Source organism: Pleuronectes platessa, chromosome 5, assembly GCF_947347685.1.
Source record: "Pleuronectes platessa chromosome 5, fPlePla1.1, whole genome shotgun sequence".
In the NCBI taxonomy this organism is placed as follows: domain Eukaryota; kingdom Metazoa; phylum Chordata; class Actinopteri; order Pleuronectiformes; family Pleuronectidae; genus Pleuronectes; species Pleuronectes platessa.
The window spans coordinates 5,203,946-5,218,642 of NC_070630.1; the positions used below are offsets into that span (position 1 = coordinate 5,203,946).

Below are 14,697 nucleotides of genomic sequence, written 5' to 3' on the forward strand. Positions count from 1 at the left end.
ATTCTGAAAATGGCACAAGTGAATGTGCACTGCTAAAATAAAGCAGGTTATATTCTAGATGGATGGAAGTGTTGCTGATGGCTTTTCTGCAAACATACCATTTTCTTCTTCTGCTTGGACCCGTCCTTGCAAACGAAGACGACCGCCGTTTTGAACACTAAAGAAGAAACGAGGGAGAAACAAATGTCATCACTAAAATGCATAGAGGAGTGAAAACTTCACAGTAAAAGCACAGTAAACATGAAATTATACTGATCACATAATCTAGGAGGAAACCTGACGTACCAAACGTTGCTATCTGCGGCTCTTTCTTCCACTTCCCTGAGGAGGCAGGCGGGTTGAGCCAGGCGACGCTGGTGTGGAGTAACAGGTCCCCCATCGACAGATCAGCAACCTGGAAGAGGCGACAGAGAAAGCAGCCGTTACTCCACACGTCCGCTCTGGTTGACGGAGTCGAGCCGATTCCACTTTTAATCCCAAACTTACCTCTTTCTTTTCGCCGCTCTGTTCGGTGATGAGGTGATCGAACACCGCTCCGAACTCCTCGTGGATCTTCTGCATCTCGTTGATGTGGCTGGCCACTTTGTTCATGGCTTTCATGGCAACTGTAAAGGACACCGGCGGTTAGAGTTCAAGTGTTGTGGCTGTCAAATGTCAAAAATGGTTTCATCTCCCTGCGTCAGTCAGCCCTAAGTGACTGGGACTTACCGTCCAGGTGGTAGTGCTCCTCGCTGTCCGGGTCCGTGAGCGAGTAGAGCTCCTTCAGCAGCAGCGGGTACTTCAGGACCCTCTGGATGGGTTTGATCAGATAGGACTCCAGGGTGGAGGAGTGCTGCTGCTTGGGGTTGCGCTCCTCCAGGAAGGCCTTGAAATCCTGGTCGGTTTTGGCTGAAAATGATCGATAAAAGAATACTTAATAAAACGTTGTTCTGTTATTGCTGTGTTTGCATGAACAGAGGATTCTTCTCTTCTGTTTGTGGTTTTTAATTCACAACAACAAAAGCTGGTGCTCTGGATGTTTTAAAATGGCTGAAGGCTAAATCCACTCTGTTGTGTTTTAGTTTGAAAGCACCTCAGAGAGACGTTTTAGGCGTTTTTAGAAATGCTGCTGGACCTGTTTTCATTTGTGTTACTAACAGAAAAACATCTTAGTGTGGCTGAAGAGTCAGTTTTTTGATTGACAGATTGCCATTGTCCATTTAGATCCTGCGCAACATTGCATCCTTGAGTTCAAAGTTGTGAATACAGGGAAGAGTCTGTTTGTGTAGTGCTTTTCTCTTCATGACTCTGTTGTCCAAACGATGACAATTTGATCGAAACTAAATAATAAACCATAATTATACTAGGTTGGTTAGTAGCTTGTGTTTATGTTTCTGCCGTCGTCATGTCTTGGAAATGATCTTTGAATGTTTCATGTTTTTTTTATAGACGAGTCATTTTTATTCACCAGCCGCCGGCCACAAGTACAGAGCAATAATCTGTTTACTGCCTCAAAAGCCACTTTACCTAAATCACGCCTCAACACTGTCATTACGGCCTGTTTCTTGCAGCCAAAAAACCATCCACTTGACTGTAAAAGGGGGGGGGGGGGCTGCAGAACAAACTGTTCAACACTGCTTATTATATAGATCATGCGATGCTGCGGTGCTTTTGAGCTCCGGGAGACGGCAGCGTTGGAGTATGCAGAGGTCAAATAGACAACTGTCTCTGCTGACAGATCTGCACAGTGGATTTATGGAGCCACGCAGGATATGGCAGAGGGTTGATGGATAAATACATCCTCTCCTTTGAGCCCAGAAGGAATGTTGACCCGAGAGCACATTAACTCACCCTTTACGAGGACCTTCGGGACTTTGGTGTGGCTGGCGCAGAAAGCACTGTAGATCTTGAAACGGTCTGCATAGTACAGGAAGGAGCCTCCCAGGGAGAAGAGGATTTTCTGTAAGGAAAAAAGTCAAGAGTTGTTACGCAATGAGTTGTTAAAGAGTTTATCGCAGGTCCTGCTCATAGCTCTTGAGGTACATAACAAGGAGACGCACCTTAAACTGGTCCACTCGCTCCAGCTTCTCCAGATCTGGAACCAATCTGGTCCCATCTTCCAGGGTCTTCAGAAACTCGACTTGAAACTCCACCATTTCCAGCAAATTCCCAAACAGCACATCCAACTGGAGGAAAAGAGCATTTGAGCAATGTCAGAAAAGTTTCTCCTTAGTACAGCGTCAAGTAAAACTTCTCTCTTCTAAAGCTGCTTTCAGACATGCACTGAACTCTGGAGATTCTCCGGAGGGACTCTCAAACTCCGGAGAGAGTCCGGACCCCTTAGATCGGACATCCCCCGGAGTTCATCTCCAATTAAAACTAGTTCCTTAATATAGTTGGAGATTGCTGAGAACATGAATAAAACCAAATGAATGTCATTATCGCAATTCCATGTAAAACATCCCATCATTTTGTACACAGCTCCCTCAGCTACTCTTTACAAGGTTATGTAACCCCCTTTTTCTTTTTTCACATTTCAACAGTTCTGACATTTAAAAGCCAGGCACCACTCAGAGGCTCCCAGGGTCACACGTACCTCATCCTGAGTGAGGAAGGTCTCCTTCTGCAGGGGGGTTAAATATCTCCCGATGAGGCAGTTGAGATCCTGCAAGACACAAGTGGTTGATTAGAGGATGTCAATTTCATTCAGACGGACACAGACATGAGAAACATGCAGCTTTGCATCACGTGGAAAAACAATAGCAGTGATTAAGATACAGGGATAGCCTGAGTCCCTCCAGGATCAAAAACAGAGGAGCTGGCCTTTGTGGGTGAACTTTATAAAGGTTAGGGAGCCATGAGGAAGCCCAATTAAATAAGTGACTGTGGCGACAGTCACCTGAGCAAAGCCCATTAGATTAATTAGCTGCTCTTAATAAAAAATAAAGTAGAGAAACAGACCTTTTAAATTCAGGGGCTTGGGGGTCTGAAATCAATGCTCTGTAATTAACATGTGTCATTTCTGTGTATTATCAGTTTGATAATAATAAAGCTTCTAACTTTTGAGTTATTGTTCGTACCACAGGATATCTCCCAAAAAAACCTTATGGTGTGAATAACTTTTTATATGTCAAATATGTAATAATAAACCTCACATGAAAAAGGATGAATTAATCAGAAAACTTGAAATGAGACTTGTAAATAAATATATAATAAATCAACGGTGCCCGAATAGGTGAAGTATTAAAATATTTAAATGTCACAAGATTAAACTTAACAACAAGGATATGATATTATCCAGTTCATATCTTTGCTTGTTAACGTGTGCACAACGTAAGATATTTACTGGATAGTCTTAGTACTTCCTGTTTACATTATATACATAAATATATATCCTTGTATTTCCTAAGCAGTTGAACTGAAGGTCTCACACATGGACACGCAGCCACATGTTTGAATCTCGGTAATTTGAACAAATTGCTAACTTCCCTCTGAAGGTTGCCCAGTGCACCATCAATCATGCACAATAGGATTTCCATAACAAGTATATATGTGGCCCCTCTAATGAGGTATAACATTATAGATAGGCTTGACACTATCCCATTAGTCCCCCCCCCCCCTAACCCAGTTATTCTGCTGAGCAACGTTAGAACAGGCGGAAACGGATTAGGCCATTTCAAGGCAAGGGCGCAGCTGTGTCCCCTCATGCCTCCTGGGACACAGATAAATATGGATGGGACATGTGGAATAGGTAACGTGCAGGAACAACACAACCCAGGACAGATAAGGAAAGGCAGATCGATGGATAGAGAGAACGCACACACACACACACATCCACCCACACACGCACACACACACACACACTCACAAAGACCATCTGTCTCTTGCAAGTAAGGATGAGTGATACTGACTTTGACGTAGGCCCGCTCGGTCTCCACCAGCTCGCAGATGACTTTGCGGAGCTTGTCGGCGTCGGAGAGCTGCCGGAGGGTTGCGGGCGGCGGGAAGGGCGACTCCGGGCTGGGCGAGGAGGACACGCACTCCGAGGGATTCATGTCATGGAGGCTGCGGCAGAAAGCGGCGACCTGCTCCGTGCTCTGCGAGTAAAAAGAAAGAAACAGAGGGGCCAGAAAAACTGGGATTAGATAACGATGCAGCTCGGACTTAGTCACGGAATCCAAATATCGACCGCTCGGCGCCACAGATGTGAACTTGTAGGTTGTTGCTTTCCAGGTGCTGATGTGCACAGGTTCATGACTGTGCAGAGAGAGAGAGGGAGAGAGAGAGAGAGAGAGAGAGAGAGAGAGAGAGAGAGAGAGAGAGAGAGAGAGCCTGGAAAGAAAAATAATCATCTGCGCTAATTTGTTCTATTTTCAGTCTGTCATAAGAGTGACTCCCGCCTCCCTCTCTTCCACTCACATCCCTCTTCTCCCTGGTGTTTTCCTCCGACTGACTGATCAGTGGTGTAATGATTCATCGCTTTCACGGATTCAAACTATACACAAACACACACACACAGACACACAAACACAAAACATAGACGCACATACAACAGTGTCTGTCCACATACAGTGTGCGTTGCTGTGGAGACCAGGCCTGATGTGCATTAGACTATCATTTTGGATTAAAATAGACCCCCCCCACTCAGCAAGAGCAGGCCCAGATGAACTAACACACTCGCCAATCACAATGAAAGGGTGTTTTGTCTCTTTGAATCAATACAACAACAGAACTCGACTCACAAACTTATTTTGTTATCTGGGGGGGGGACATTCTTTTTACTGTAGTCTTGTAAAAGATTAACTGACAAGGTCGCTGAGAACAAACAAAATGGAATCACTGGTAGGTATCGACGCCACTGGGAGCCCAGTGGGGAGCTGGGAGGTTTCAAGTTGGTTATTTAAGAAGTTTTTTAATGGTCGGACAGAAGCGATTTCTCCCGTCACACCTTCAAGCTCCTCTGGGAAAAGAACGAGTCTCCACGCTGCTGCAGAAGATGGAGCGTTATCATCTCCAGATTAAAAACCATCTTAATTAAATATCAGGGTTACTGGTCTATCATCCATCTACACGTCTGAGGGCATCAAAACAACGTGAGGATTTTCTTTGTTACTGTGCAAGAGGCGACAACAATTAAAACAACCAGAGTGCGGGCAAACCGATTTTCTTGATTTCTCTAAACTACAATGAAAAAAGGAAAAACGCAAATTGCACGAAGGAAGAACATCGTGTGATCAAATTACAGTCGTGCATCTTCTCGTGCACTGTCATCACCATTGTTACCTAATCAGACAGACACATTCATGCGTGAGGCACGACAGCCCCTTTGTCCCTTTTCCTCAATGTTTCCAAAAATAATCAGGAAGCTTCCAGATCAGCAGATGAACCGAGGTGCTGTGATGTCTGTAAATGCAATTCTGCAAATTCATTTTGCACAAATGGTGTTTGGTAAATCTGCAGGAACAGCTGCTGCTGCAATTGACATTTTGTCCAATTTGATTTGTTTTTTGCTAATCAAGTCAGATTTGAGAACAAATTGGAGCAGCATGCAAGTAATTACTTCCAGAAGCCTTGAGAGAAACCACAGGCCTGACGAAAGGTCAATTCTGAAAAACATAAATTTAGGATCTAGTAGGATTTTACACAAAAATAAAAATTAACGGATCAAAATAAGAGAAAGTGAGAAAGGCTCCATTGTTTCCTCCGTTACACATCTGGATTTGTTTCTGCAGCACTTTACTGTTGTGATGACGTACTGTACATATAACTCAGATCAAAACAAATCTACTTAAAAAAAGAAAAACACTCAACATGATGCAATGCTTACAAAAAATAGGAAATAAAAAAGAAATGTTTGTAAATAAACACATTTTTGCATCTATTTAAATCAGCTGAGCTCATCCAGGTTCCCAGAGTCCAATAAGACAGTCAGTTATAATCCTAACTGGGCTAAGAGAGAAGCCAGAGAACAGAGGGAGGTGGAGGATCAAAGAGATTCAATATCACATGAAAAGAACAATATGTAGATAAGAGCGTCCGTCACAGGGGGAAACGGTGAGATGCAAACAGATAAGAAGGCTTCCCCATTGCAAATTGAATAGAGATGAAAAACCCCATTTTCAAAGCCTGTGAGCACCGGTGAGGGAGCGAGGAGAAGACCGAGCGTCTCTCCTCCTGAAAGTGTGAGTCTGAGATCACAGGAGAGAAAACTCTGCCACGACGGCCCGGGTAGTTCTGTCAAAGATATGTAAAGTCCGAGTCATCCGGGGGGGGGGGGGGGGGGGGGGGTTAGATCTGCAGCCGCTGTGTTCCTGCAGGTTCAGTGTTCTACTCTCATCCTGCGAAGCACTCTGCTGATTGTGGGGCAACTCTGCGACACAACGGTGACTCACTGCTTCCTGTTTGTCTGCCTGCGGCGTGCAACAAGCGGCGAGAGGGAGAGGATGAAGGGGGGAATAAAAACAAAAAAGAGAGCTGGCCCGGGGGCGATCGTGGCAGCAGAGGCAACCAACCGGGGGGTAAGAGGTAAGAAGTGAAGGAGTCTCACCAGATGCAGCATGTCATAGATGGAGTCGGCGGAGCGCTTGGTGTGCTTGCTCCACTTCAGCATGGCCATGGTGCAGGTGCAGGCTGGAGAGTCAGCGTCAGCTCAGAGAGAAGAAGAGACTCTGGGCTTCTGTCAACTCTACACTGCAGCTCTCCAACACATTTCTCTCCCCCCCCCCCCCCCCTCTCCTATCTTGTCTTTTCTTGTGTATAAATACAAAAAAAAAAGAAAAAGAGAGAAGGCGCCGTGCTGCTTGTGATGAAGGATGAGTGAAGCTGCTCTGCCTCCTCCTCTCCGCCCACCAGCACTTACAGCCTTCCAACTCCCCTTCCCTTCGCCTTCCGAATCTGCTGTAGTTCTGTCGCTGATATTCTGTGCTGTTCTCTCTCTCCCTACCACCACCCCCCCCCCCCTCGCCGCTCCACAGGCTGGGTGAACTCAGGCACACAGTGTGAGTGTGAAGATCTGGCCAACTCCGGCAGCATTGTAAATCAGTCGTGATAATCCTCCAGACCGGAGAGAGTGCAAAACAGGAGCAGGAGGAGAGGAGTCTCCTCCTCAAGGTTGCAGCGGAGCAGGATTGGCTGGCGTGAGCTGCGCCGCAGTGGAATATAAATGCAGAATTTCAGAAATAGGGGGGGGGGGAGTGAAGGAGAGAGGGGAGCTGCAATGGAGCAGGCTGCCAACGGGGTGAACGGCACTCAGGAGAGCTCAGATCTCCACCGAGGACCCACAGTCCCCTTATATTTAATTAATCTGCACCAAACACTCATAGATATCGGTCCTATGTGCCCGGCTTTGTTCATGGAGATCCGTGAATTATTCCCGGGGGAGTTACAGAAAGTGAAAAGATTCCTGGCAATCTGGTCTGGAGATTCTCTGGAGTTTGCTTTTCACACATGAAGATCACAGCAGGAGGCTGTCGACGTGTCAAACGTGTTCAACAACAGGAAAAGGTCCAGGACATTTAGGCGAGGGGTTGGCGTCTGGGTGCAGGAGGGAGGACATGATGTCTTAATGTCACCGGCATCGGTCCTCGTCAACAAAAGCTCCTAAAAGTCTTCGTCTTTCCATCTTGACATCCTCTCCGGCATCTTGTGTACACGTACGGCTTCTCTTGTTCATCCTGAGATATCTGTATTCTTTTGGGTTTTTCAGCTTTGCGTCCATCGCGTTAGAAGCATCTTCAACACACAAGCTTTCTCGCAGTGACTCTTCTAACTGCATTCTCACATGGGCTCACACGGACATTCACCAGAGTTTTGACCAGGGGGATGAAAACTCTGCCTAATGTCCTCAGCTACTGACTCAGAAATTTGCGTTATCACATGTGCTGCTGTGACAAACCAGAAAAGGCCCTTTATTCAGACCAGTAAACTAAAATAAACCCTCAGACACTTTCCAATGTCTTCAGCCTCTGAGCAGATTGTATCTCCTCTTCCTGCAGTCGGAAACTTCTACCTTTCCCAGGATGCCGCCAACACCATAACAAAATGTGCACGTAGAGACATTGACAGCAGAGAAGTGACGGTTATTCAGATAACAAAACATCTTGCAACAAGCACTGAATGTGTGGCACTAAAGCCCTGACAACTTCCTAGAGCAAGTTTAGACCAAAAACCTGAAGCCATATAGTAAACTGCTTTCTTACCCCTCACGATGCCATAGCAGTGTTATGTTGGGATGGATTCCTTCTGCCTGTGCTGCAGTGACAGGCAGCTTCGTCTCGGTCCCAATCCCAGAATATAATCTACATTTTCTCCAGGCTCAGGTTTTTTTTTATTAATAAGAAGCAATGACTCACTCGCTACTCGAACCCACTGGGGGACGTTCGCTTTGCAGCCACTACATCTTCCTGCTGTTTGGATGCAGCCCGCTGGTGCTGCTCCAAGTTTCCACTGACTGCAGGAAACATGTGTTGCAACAGGGAGCTCGAGGGATATGCAGTGCACACAAAGGGGAACATGCTCTGAACATGCTCCGTAACCACATCTCACACACAAAGGGGAACATGCTCTGAACATGCTCTGTAACCACATCTCACACACAAAGCCTTAAATTCCCACTCATCTCTCGAGCTTTGAAATTTCACTCGGAGTGCAACGTCTTTCGCTGAAGTCCTCAAAGACAAAAGAAGTCTGATCTTCATTTTTTTTTTAAAAGAAGAAAGTGGAAAAAGACAAAAGGCGCAGTTTGACAGGACAAGACGCCACAAGCACAGACACCTGCTGCAGAGCTTCTCCTTATCGTCCTCCAGCTTGTTTGTTCATATCCGTAGTTTTGTTATCGTTAATCGATACACAGGATATGAACTGGATTTGAGACAGTATTTGGTTAAATGCTGCAGATAAAACCTTATGCAGAGTTTTGCTTCTCTTGACAAGATAGAAAGAGCCCAGTTACAGACTGTGCTTCAACCTGTGGTGAAGCAAACTGCTCTTCACTGCTCTATTCATGATAATAACACAGCTGGGGGGCCAGTGCTTGGCTTGAGAGTTGAATGTTTTTTTCTGTGGTGATATTAAAACCCGATGAAAGCACAAGTAGACGCTGCTCTTACCTTGCTGCACTCGAAGTCCCTGAAGATCTCAGAGTCGTCGTCCAGGCTGTCCCCTGAGCTCTCCAGCAGCAGACCCACCCCCACGTCCAGGATGTCCTCTGCAACAAATCACAACACGGCATCGGGTGAGTTTAAAGTAAAAAACTTTTTAATATACAGTATATGACAATTTATTACGATTTGACATTTTGAATGTAAAGAAATTGCTGATTTTATTAGATATGGCTGCAAGGATGCAAGGTGAATAGCCTCCTATCCCAATGAAGACCCTGTAGACTCACTGTGTGTATAAATGAAATAAAAAACAAAATAAATCTTTGCTTGACATCTGCTTCTGAGTTATAACCTCATATTTTATTCTTTAACAATATGAGAATAGCGTTTTTCAATATTTTCTCTGATTTGAATAATTCATTATTTAAAAAGATTGAAATATTGGTGCAGATCCGCATTAAAATCTAGATCCTGTTAATGTAAACGTGGTTTCATGCGTTTCTGCTCTTTGTGTATTATTCTAGTTTAGTCTCCTGTGATTTAAAGTGAAATCAGCAGTGACAGCAACTGAGGTTTTTTAAATGCACTTCATAATTTGAGGGAATCTGAATTTAAAGTTGTCAGTAAACTCTACTTCTCAGATCTGTGAATGTGCCCGAGTCTCCCAGTGCAGCTTTACAGGGAACGCAGGAACACTAAATATCAAGATGAGCTGCATTTGCACGTGGAGCTCACCTTGACTCTGGGAGAAGATGTCGGTGTAGAGGTCCTCCTCCTCGTCGGAGCGCCGCGGCGGCACGTAGCACAGCTGCCGGCGCTCCACGGAGGGCAGCGTGTTGACCGTCAGGGCCAGAGACGCCTGAGAGAACGCCGCCTTCATGTCGGAGAAGTTCAGGCTGTGGGAGGCCTTCCCGTTCAGCTGAAGTATTTCATCCCCTGCGTTCAGACCTGCGGAGGGAGGGGGAACACCGTCAGCTTTGGATTCAATTTACTCTCCGTCACGCCTTCTACACAACCAGTCCCCCCCCCCCACCCCTGATGTGAGACGTTAACAAGAATGTATCTCTTTTTCAGTGTTGATTAACTGACCATTAAAATCATAATTAAGATGATGAGATACAAACAGAGACCCATTAGGTGCAGATACTATTATTTTTTAGATCCACAAGCATGACCGACTCCCTGATGACCTATTTTAGCCACTCGGACAAATATCTCCCACATGCATGTGCTTCGCCTGCTCTATAACCAACACACTCTGATATCCCTCCACCCGGCAGCCTAGCGATGGCTGCAGTGAAGCGTCCTGCCCGGCATCATCCGAGAAAGGCCAGTGAGAGGCAGTGTGGTTATGATTACAGTAATCACTGCCCTGGAGAGCTGCTGTGCTCTCTGAAACATCCCCCTGCCTTTTGAATAAACATGCTCTGATGCGGGGTTTTTAAAGAGAAACTGTAAAAATGCATCTTGACCTTGTGAGGAAAAAAATGCTCTGGTTCTGAAATGGAATGTAAACAGCTAATGCACCACTCTCCCTCTCCCTCTCCCTAGCAGCAGCTCATCACTGCGGAGGCACAGTGACTGTGAAGGCAGTTCATTTGATGGAAATGAAGGGTAATGAACCTTTGGCAAAGGCTAATCCGCCCGCCTTCACGTCGGTGATGTAGAGCTGCTGCACGCCATCCTCCTCCACCACTGAAATGGAGAAACCTGGAGGAGGAGGAAGGAGGAGAGGACGAGAGGCGAGAGGAGGAGAGAGAGCGAGAGAGAGAGAGAGAGAGAGAGAGAGAGAGAGAGAGAGAGAGAGAGAGAGAGAGAGAGAGAGAGAGAGAGAGGGATAAACAAGAGGGACAGTTATATAAAAGACTGGGATTTGTACAAATGGGAATGTGTAGGTGTACAGGTCGAAGTAAAGCTATTATTACAGTCAAAACAACACAATCAAATCTTTGAGTTATTTACTTCATTATTGGATCTTAACTGAAAACTAAAAGGATAATGTTAAGGAGACCACACAGGATCATTTGATCGGTTCCTACCATAGCCGATCATGCAGGACTCGTCTCTGTCAAACTGGATCACTTTTGTTATCTTGGAGCACAGCTCAATTTCCTTGTAAAGCTGCGGAGAACAAAAGGAAGTTATGTAAACCTCGGGAAACAACAGCCGACTTTATTCACATTCTGGTGGGCGGGTTATTGACAGCGCGGAGAGAGAGAGTGTTAATTTTCTGTATTTCCGAGACAAAAGCAGCTCGAGCTCAGTCTCAATGCAGGAAACGGCCCATGACATGTCGTGATTACATGATGTGGAAGCACTGCGGATATTTTTAAACTGCGGCTTTCCATGAATAGATTTATGTGTTGGTGCAAAACATTCAACATCAAGAGGATAAAAGTTCAAAAACCTATTAATAATTTGCAAACGTAGAAGGGTCATTTGTGTGTAGAGTGGTTTCCTCTGATGTTTCCTTAAAAGCTTCAGCATCAGGCTCATGCAGGTGGAGACTCACCAGGTCACACACGTCCTCCTCCGGCTTGGGGATGTAGAATTGCACTTTGTTTTCGATGAGGAACTTGAGTCTCAGGTAGTGCTTGGTGGAATCGAGCTGGTGAGCCTGTGAGACGAGACGAGAGGATTTGTTACACAGCATCATAGCATTTGGATCTTTCTTCTCCTCTTTCTGACTGTGCATCTTAATATCTTGATAACTGGAGCCCGGGCAGGTCATGTGAGTGTGGGAGCCCTGTTACCTTGCAGATGGTTTCCAGGACACACAGTGCCGATTCCCCCGGTTGGATGATGGTGAGCACAGGCTGGTCGTTTGGCAGACACACCCAGGAGGGGGTGAGGTGGTCGGGGACCCAGATGTCGCTCTCCGTGCTGGGCCGTGGGAGGCTCTTCACAGTTCCCGCCTCACTTCTCTTTAAACCAACGACAGAAACAAGATGGATTTAAAAAAAAAATTGATTCGAGCTAATTAAACTGTTTCGATCATCTATCAACTTTTACCAGCACTCCCAGTATAAACGTCTCCTGTCAATTCACCTACAAAGCAATCGCAATACATTTTTCGAAGAACTTCAGCAAATCACTGTTTATCTGCACTAGAAGGAATTGAAGAAACACAGAGACATACAGCATATGATACAGTGCATTTACAGAGTGGCCTTTATGCAGACAAAGACTAAATGAGTCATTCTTACTCTGTGTTCCTTCGCAGGATCCGCATATATTCCATCTCCAGGCTGTTTCACGGGCTCCTCGCCATCAGCAAAGACCTGCAGGCACAGGAAAGGTAGAGGGGTCAGAACTCAAGCAGAGCTGTGGAGGAGAAACCCTTGAAGAAACAGCACGAATCAATCTTCGCGTGGTCGATGTTACTTTCTTGGAAACCTTAAAAATAACTACGAGCCTTTAGAACCACGCAGACCTGGTTGATGGTGGGATGGGCTTTCGTCTTCTTCTTGGAGGTCGTGTCCAGACCCCAGAGCGAGGAGAACCTGCTCTTGCGTTTGCTGCAGGATCGAGACATGGCCTGCGCCCGCCGCCTCACTCCGGTCTCTGTGCGCGCTGCCACCTGCAGAAACATCATGTTATTGATTAAATGCACCAAATGGGAAGGGAAATAATCTGTTCGACTTCACGTCTCAAGATCTTTTGTATAAAAGTTTTCAAGCAGTCAAATAGGGACATAAAAACCCGAAAATATTAAGTATCACAAGAACTCAGTCTTTAAATTCTGCAAAAACCTTTAAAACAAAGGTAAGAAAAATATATTTATGATAAAAGTTAACTATTGCAAAAACCACTCAATGACCAATGTCGTTAATTTAAATTTAGGAAATAAGTTACACAGGCCTGATTGAGATAGATAGGCTACACACATACATATATATATATAGAGAGAGAGAGAGAGAGCTGCAAGTTCTGGTTTACACATGAGCACTACAACCAGGAACTTCTAGTGCTACTGATGTGTGAAAAGTAAAAAACGTAATAAAGTGAGATTAGCACCGCTCAGTGTCTGTGGGAGTGAGTTTTAGTGAGGCACTCATTCTGTCTGTTTTTGTTCCATCAGCTTTTTGGACGCGGTGTTGATTCAGGTATTCATGGAGGTGGAGATGAGTAAATTGAAGAGGACCAGGAGTGAAGTAAAGAGGAGTTAAAGTGTCTCTTTTATTAGACATCCTGCTTCTCGCAGCCCAAACACCCACTTGCTCTGCAGCACCGCGTTGGCTGAGAGGGAGGAGGGGAAAAAATAACTGCCTCAATGATCTGCAAACTTCTCTATAAAAAAAAAATCAAAAATAAAATTGAAGTTTTCGTTGGCGACGGTGCTTTTAGCTTCAGTGTGCACAGACCCAGAGCAGCAGTGGGAGGTTAGAGCTGAACCACAACCTCTCGAACAGGTGCCCTGCTCGAGACCTAGACTGCAAAATGGCAGCAATAGCGGAATAAAGTGCTTTGACACAACAGGTTGTAGTTTCCTGAATCAACTGCCCTTCTCCTGCAGAGTTCCCAGGGGTATTCAATGAAGCCACTGTGTATTTTGAGAGGTTTCCTGTGCTTATAATCTGAGGAAGCTCTCTATAAAAAGTACAACATTAGGTTGAGAGAGATCATCCTACTTCCTCCTGGGTGGTTATTAAATTAATGCAAGAAATCCAATGCAACAGTGGAAAGTTTGTGCATACCCTCAAGGCCCCACAGTCCCCTTATGAGACCACATTAAAAATCAGTAGATGCAGATTATTGTTTTCATCTGCACCAAGTTGCAAACAATTTTTTTCCATCAAGATCCAAAAAGTATCTCAGAAATGTAATGAAACTGTTGAAAAATCTCTATCTCAAAAAAATCCTGGATCTGGCCCCTGATCTGGATGCGTAACCTTGCTAAAGACAAAAATAGAACCCACAATTCTAGTATTATGAAAACAACCAGATAAAGTAAGCACATCAAATAAACAAGCAAGATATATTTACCAGTGCGTGGAAGGAGGAGACAGAGAATATTCCCAGTCGGCCCATTGCCAGCTTGGTGGGGCGAGAGGCGAAGGCCAGGAGGCGCTTGGGGTTGGGCAGCTCTCCTCCCTGCAGGCTGGCCAGGTAGCACCTGAAGCGGAACAGATCCATGTGAAACTGCTCCAGGTTCTGCTCCCAGAGGAAGATCTGCGGCGTGAGAGAGGAACACGACAGTAAAACCATTAATCACTGGTCGAGGCTCAAGTTCGTCGACTTCAGAGTAAGATGGAGAGTGTCACCTCCCCCCCCGAGGGAGCTCCGTTACCAACTTGTGCCAATCTGTGCTCCGTGTGCCTAATGGTTTGATGTTCACTGGGGCAATGGAGAGGCACTTTATGATTATTCACCGGCCTGCCCCCCTCCCAGTCACGGTGCCGCGCTGGTGTGTGGAAGAGGCGGCCAGCAGCACCGTGGCAGAGCCGCTCTGTGCCGCTGCCAAGTCGCCCAGAGACCAGAGAGAAACAATACTGCGCATTCCGCTGGCAGAGAGAGGCTGGGAGTGTTTCAGCTTTCTGAGGAGCGGGGCCTAGATCCATTCTGCTCGGCACAATGTGAAACCCAACACTGCCAAACAGAACCAGGCACCACCTAA

General features: G+C 45.7%; 1 protein-coding gene across 1 annotated transcript in view; it reads right to left on the bottom strand.

The window, feature by feature from the left end:
- The window catches only part of LOC128440115 (rho guanine nucleotide exchange factor TIAM1), a 34,340-nt gene that overhangs the window by 3,681 nt on the left and 15,962 nt on the right, over positions 1–14,697 (bottom strand). The window contains exons 7-23 of the mRNA XM_053422713.1: positions 14,067–14,252; positions 12,514–12,660; positions 12,287–12,361; positions 11,834–12,004; positions 11,593–11,697; positions 11,120–11,201; positions 10,704–10,790; positions 9,816–10,028; positions 9,087–9,184; positions 3,891–4,076; positions 2,576–2,644; positions 2,040–2,165; positions 1,831–1,939; positions 709–888; positions 487–605; positions 286–394; positions 99–157 (exon numbers count right to left, since the gene is read on the bottom strand). Coding sequence (XP_053278688.1) covers positions 99–157; positions 286–394; positions 487–605; positions 709–888; positions 1,831–1,939; positions 2,040–2,165; positions 2,576–2,644; positions 3,891–4,076; positions 9,087–9,184; positions 9,816–10,028; positions 10,704–10,790; positions 11,120–11,201; positions 11,593–11,697; positions 11,834–12,004; positions 12,287–12,361; positions 12,514–12,660; positions 14,067–14,252 — 2,121 coding nt within the window. The remainder of the gene's footprint in view (positions 1–98; positions 158–285; positions 395–486; positions 606–708; positions 889–1,830; positions 1,940–2,039; positions 2,166–2,575; positions 2,645–3,890; positions 4,077–9,086; positions 9,185–9,815; positions 10,029–10,703; positions 10,791–11,119; positions 11,202–11,592; positions 11,698–11,833; positions 12,005–12,286; positions 12,362–12,513; positions 12,661–14,066; positions 14,253–14,697) is intronic.